Source organism: Oryzias melastigma, linkage group LG20, assembly GCF_002922805.2.
Source record: "Oryzias melastigma strain HK-1 linkage group LG20, ASM292280v2, whole genome shotgun sequence".
NCBI lineage: Eukaryota > Metazoa > Chordata > Actinopteri > Beloniformes > Adrianichthyidae > Oryzias > Oryzias melastigma.
This window is the reverse complement of record NC_050531.1, coordinates 2,026,899-2,033,395: the sequence shown is the minus strand read 5'-3', so window position 1 is coordinate 2,033,395 and position 6,497 is coordinate 2,026,899. Positions and strand designations below refer to the sequence as shown.

Below are 6,497 nucleotides of genomic sequence, written 5' to 3'. Positions count from 1 at the left end.
TGATTTTATTGTTCCTTGAACTTTTAATGTGCGGCGCCTTGTTTGACTGAGGTCATTTTAAGGCGCCATATAAATTTAATAAACTTAATAAACTTAATCGACTAATCACCGGTTAATATTCTGGTTAGTTGACTAGTCGGGTTATGCACAAAGTGGATCTTAACTATTATTAGCTTTAAACTAACTAAAAAAAAGATAATTAAGATGATAGTTTATTAAACTTTTAATGAATCGTGCAGCCCTGTCCTTTAATAGTTTCTGGTATTAAAACAAGATTAAATCAAATTTGGTTTGAAAAAACATCTGAAAAAAGGAAATATTTTTCACAAAAGATAAAGTTTTGATCTCACTGTTTCAAAATTACCTAGAAAATTTGCATTACCAGCGATAATGCTAGGGTGAATGATTTTTGCTTAAATTATTCACATTAACTGCTGAACGGATTTGCTAAAAATGCAAAAGCTATTTGCAAAATGTTAAATTTAAAAAAAAAAAAAAAAATGGAAATTTTGTTAAAGAACTATGAAAGAGTGTTGAAGTTGAACCGAATTTCTGAAAAAAATTGTAGTAAAATTGCTTAAAAATCTAGAATACATGTCAATTTTTCAAAAAAACATTGAGTGTGTTGCTTAAATATGAGCTAAACTCCAAATTCACCCAAAAAAGTTAGTAATGCCAAATTAGCCACACAAAAAAGCTAGCTCGTAGCCTAAAAATCCACAGTACACAAATTCATCAAAAAAATAATAATAATAAAATAAAGGTAAACTCTAAATTAGCATAAAAAACTTCAGTGGATAACACATTAGCCAAACAAACAAACAAAAAAAAAAACTTAGCCTGTTGCAAAAATAGAAGCTAAACTCTAAATTAGCATTAAAAAACTTTGGTAGCTAAAAAAATTAGCCAATAGCATTAGCCTGTTGTTAAAATAGAAGCTCAACAACTCTGAATTAGCATAAACAAAAACCAAATAGATAACAAATTAGCCAAAAACGTTAGCATGTTGGGAAAATAGAAGCTAGACTCTAAATTATAATAGAAAAAATTTTGGTAGCTAACAAATTACCCAAAAGCATTAGCCTGTCACTAAAATAGAAGCTCAACTCTGAATTAGCATAAAAACATCAGTAGATAACAAGTTTGCCAAAAACGTTAGCATGTTGGGGAAAAAATAGAAGCTTAACTCTAAATTAGCATTTAAAAAATACTCAGTAGATATCAAATTAGCCAAAAAAGAAAAAGTTAGCATGCTGCTAAAATAGAAGCTAGACTCTAAATTAGCCCAAAAACCTCAGTTGATAAGAAGTTAGCCAAAAACGTTAGCATGTTGCTAAAATACAAGTTTAGCTCTGAATTATGATAAAAAAAAAACTTAGTAGATACCAAATTATCCAAAAAAGAAAACGTTAGCATGTTACTGAAATAGAAGCAAAACTCTGAATTAGTATAAAAACATCAGTAGACAACAAATTAGCCCAAAACGTTAGCATGTTGCTAAAATAGAAGCTAGACTCTATATTAGCCTAAAAACCTCAGTTGATAAGAAATTAGCCAGAAACGTTAGCATGTTACTGAAACAGAAGCTAAACTTGGCTCCTCAGAAGCTGCTTCAGCATCTGAGGAGGCGTCCGGTCTTCTAATCTGGCTCCTACAGAACGTGACTGATCCTCTGCGCTCCTGAAGCCGTCGTCATTCCACCTGTACGCTCTCTGCAGCAAATCCATAACTCCTCATTTACTTTATCTAAATATATCCCCCCGAGTGAGCGGCGGGCGGGCGTTCTGCATCGCAGATCTGAGACTCGGTGGAACCAGAACAACTTCTGATCCACTTCCTCTGCCAGAGAGGCTGGAGTTGTTTCCACAGAACAAAGAGGAGCGGTTAGCCAAGTGCCACCTCCCCGGCGGCGCCTCGCGGGGCCAAATGTTGCCTCATTACACGCCGAGGAAAATTAATTGAGTAGAAATATTTAATGGAAAGTGGTATAAATATAGACACGTGTAAAACTGGGGGGTAACGACCTCACCAAACAGGCGACTTCTCACTTTTGGGGAGTTTTTCTCTTGTGGGGGAAGAAAAGGAGGGATGGGAGAACGGCGCGGGAGAACCACCGGGACTTTTTCCAACGTTGGAATGAAAGTTTGGAAGTCTCACAGCTTTAGGAAAGTTAATGAACTTCTGAAGGTAATGCAGACTCTGCAGCTTCCAAACACTCTCTTCTCTGCCCAACTGCAGCCTTAGAAACACCAACGAGGAGCAGAAAGCCACGCTGACTACCCACGATGGGTACATTTACAATCTTCTCCCCAGAACTACAATAAAACATGAGAATTATTCTACTGAATCAATCCTGATGAAAGTTGGATTTTTTTTTTTATAGAGCTCCAGCTGGCAGACACACTGCAGTTTCCTCTAGAAAGAACAGATTTTAGGGCTTTTTTATGCTTTTGAACGTCACATTACCCCCCAGGAAGACTTAGATCAGAGGTCTACCATCTTTGACTCTAAAAGAGTCACATGATCCAGTTTCTGACAGACCAAAACGCAGCGAGAGCCACAAAGTTCCACCTCAGTGATTAGAAAAATACACTTTATTTATCATTTTATTAGGCTATTTATCCACTCATAAATATAATCAATATTTAAAATTAAATTATAACAGTTTTATTTTTATTTTGCTACTCTTGACAGCAGCACATACAAGGTCCTTTCAAAATAAAATACATCTCATGTCAAATAAGACCCAGATTATGTGTTTTTATACTTTAAGAATACTTCCTCTGAACAAAAACTAGACATAAAATAAAAATATGAATTTAAGTTTATTCTAGTAATATACCAACATCCAAAATCATCTGATCCAACATCCTGAAATCCAAAATCATCGGATTCAAATTCATCTAATTTATTTAATCATTTTATCTAGAATCAAATTATTCAAAATAATCTGATCCAGAATCATCTGTCCTAAAATCATATAATTCAAAATCATCAGATCTAGAATCACCTAATCCAAAATAATTAAATTCAAGATCAGATTCCAAATCATCCGATTCAGAATAATCAGATCCCAAATCTTCTGATTTAGAATATTCTGATTTAAAAAATGATATGATTTAAATCATGTAATCCAAAATCATCTGATTAAAAATTATGTAATCTAAAATCACATGATTCAGAATCTCCTAATCCAAAATCATCTGATTCAAAATAATCTGATCTAGAATGACCTGATCCAAAATAATTAAATTCAAGATCAGATTCCAAATCATCTGAATCAGAATAATCAGATCCCAAATCTTCTGATTTAGAATATTCTGATTTAAAAAATGATATGATTTAAAATCATGTAATCCAAAAACATTTGATCCAAAAACATTTCATTTAGAATAAACAGATCTAAAATCATCTGAACAACTTTCCTCTGAACAACAACTAGACATAAAATAAAAGTATGAATTTAAGTTTATTCTAATAATGAACTAATGTCACAAAACATTAAACTTTTACCATCATTTGCTCAGTTATCTGACCAGTGTGCATTTTGGAGGAATGGTCCCAATGCCTCTTGATGTCGTGTAATGTCAAAAAAAGACAATTACTTTTACTCATCTAAGATCACCTGAGTTTAAAAATCTAAAAATAAATGACTAAACTTCACTATAATAAGATGAAGGAGCCTCATGAGTCTTCAGAGCCTCAGGTTGAAAACTCCTGACGTAAACTAAAACAAACTGAAAGAAAACATGTCAATGCCACATTTCTAGTGTCCTGCACCACAACACAAACGTCAGACGACAATTTTGATCCCAAAACGATCACAATTTCCTCTCATGACTCAGACCCTCAAAAAGGTTTGGATCTGAGCACAAAAATAAACTTTCAAGATGTTCACGCTGGTCTGAAACCCGCTGGGTCCAAACGTTTCCAACGTTCTGCAAATACAATTTCCTCCAAGTAATCACGGAATCAAAACAGGAATCTCTGAGGAGAGGAGTCCAAACCACAACGATCACTGCATCGGATCCAGAATTATCTGATCCAAAATAATCTCAGCCAGAACTGAATGATAAAAAATCATGTGATCCAAAATGATCTGATTCATGATCATCTGATTCAAAATAACCTGATCCTAAATCATCTGATCCCAACTCATCTGATCCAAAATAATCTGATTCAAAGTAATCTGGATCAAAATCTTCTGATCCTAAATCATCAAATTCAAAATATTCTGATCATAAATAATCTGATCCTTAATATTCTGATCCTAAATCATCTGATCCTTAATATTCTGATCCTAAATCATCTGATCCTCAATATTCTGATTCTAAATAATCTGATCCTCAATATTCTGATCCTAAATCATCTGATCCTTAATATTCTGATCCTAAATCATCTGATCCTCAATAATCTGATCCTAAATCATCGGATCCACCTCAGGGAAATCCGGGTACCTCCAGCCTGCATTATCTGCCGTTTCATGCAGGAGGCGGTCCACTAAGAATGAGGCATTATGGGAAACGATGATTCCATCTGAGACCCTTCGGATCATCAGAGCTCCTCTCACCTGTCCCGCTCAGGTGAGTGAGTCGGTGTGACATAAACGTACCGATGTCAGACATCTCCGGCACCCGGGCCGAGTACGGGTCCCTGGTGAAGCGCGGCGCGTTGTCGTTGATGTCGTGGATCTTGATGATGAACTCGGACTCGCCCTCCAGCGCCTCGTTGGTCTGCCGGTCGACGGCTTTGGCGTGGAGGATGTAGAAGGCCTTCTCCTCTCGGTCCAGCCTCTTGGTGGCGTGGATGTCCCCCGAATTTTCATCGATCTTGAAGAGGGTCCCGGCCCCCTCCCCGGTGAGGACGTACTTCACGCTGCCGTCGCCTCGGTCCGAGTCGGAGTGAAGCTGTGGACGAACACAGGAGGAGTCAGGTCACAGGTCGGTGGTAACCGTCACGCCGTCTTAAGATGGACTTTATTTTATTTCATGGACAAAAATCTGTAAAAAAAATGATACATTATACTCTTATACACCTTACTTTATTCATCTTATCTATTATATGTTCAAAGACTTGAAGAATTAAGTTTAAACGAGTCCAACTTGTAATATTTTTAAATCAGAAATCACAGATTAAAAAAGCTTCGACCTGAAAGCAGTGGATCAATGTTGGAGGTCCAGCAGCTGGTAACATTAATCATTATTTTAATGCCAAAAAACGATTGTTTCTATTTACTTTTTATTCATGACCCTTTTTATGTTTCTTTATGAAGGATCAGGAGAGTTGATGTATTCTGTAAACCTTTGTGCTACTAAAGTGCTTTATAAATAAAGTTTAATTTGATTTGAAATGTGGTGTTCCTCAAGGCTCCAACCCAGAACCTCTAATATTGTTTCTCTGTGTGTTGATCATTTGAAACGGCCAACAGAATCTTCACTGTTGTGTGTTTATTAGAAAAAAAAAATCTAAATGTTTTAGTCTTTTTTTTTACGTGAATAATAGATCGAATCAAAACAAAACTCTAAACCAAGTCGTGGGAAAATTAATCAATTTCCAAAGAATTTATGACGAAAAATCTTTAGATTTTATTTGATATATTTATATATATTTTTTGTCATTTTATATCTGTTTTTATAAACCAACTTTAAATCAATAAACAATTTTTTAAGGCTGAGAAATTAAATATAGAAACAATCCAAAGAATTTGTACCATAATTGTAAACAATCTGATCCAGAATAATCTGATCCAAAAAAAATAACATCCAGATCAATCTGATCGAGAATAATCAGATCCAGAATAATCTGATTTGAAATCATATGATCCACAACAATCTGATCCAAGCTATTCTGATCCAGAGCAATCTGATCCAAGATAATCTGATCCAGAGCAATCTGATCCAAGATAATCTGATCCAGAATAATCTGGTTCAAAATCATCTGATCCGTACTAAAATGAGTTACAACCGTCTGTATTTACTGTCTGTAAACAAAAGTGTGAATTCAAATCAAATAATGAAACTTAAACCTTATTTTCATGTATCCATTTAATTCCTTAGTAAAAACACAATTTAGAGCAAAATCCTCAAATGAACAAACCTCTGATCCTCTGTAACTATTTTTCTCTAAATTCTTTTTAATATGAGCTTTGATTTTTAAATCCTGTTTGATGCTACGGTTACTGTGTCATTTCAGGCAGCGTCACCATTTATTTCCCTAAACACAATTAATATTTTATTTGTTTTATTCACAATAAAAAGACTTTCCTTTGTTTCAAATGTTTTATCAAAAAGAAAAAGTCATTTTTATAGAAATGTCTTCGGTTATTTTAACAGAAATGTTGTTTTATGAGATAAACCTCGAGGACGGAGCAGCAGCTGAACTCTGATGAAAGAGTCCAGGATGAGGAACCGTCAAAGTCCTCATCCTCGGGGATGGCCGGGCGCTCTCCCCCTGAGTACATTCCATCACCATCCACCTCAGTGAAACATAAACACTCA

At 35.1% G+C, this 6,497-nt stretch overlaps 1 protein-coding gene across 1 annotated transcript in view; it reads right to left on the bottom strand.

The window, feature by feature from the left end:
* The window catches only part of LOC112150995 (cadherin-6), an 83,452-nt gene that overhangs the window by 24,606 nt on the left and 52,349 nt on the right, over positions 1-6,497 (bottom strand). The window contains exon 5 of the mRNA XM_024279557.2: positions 4,613-4,907. Coding sequence (XP_024135325.1) covers positions 4,613-4,907 — 295 coding nt within the window. The remainder of the gene's footprint in view (positions 1-4,612; positions 4,908-6,497) is intronic.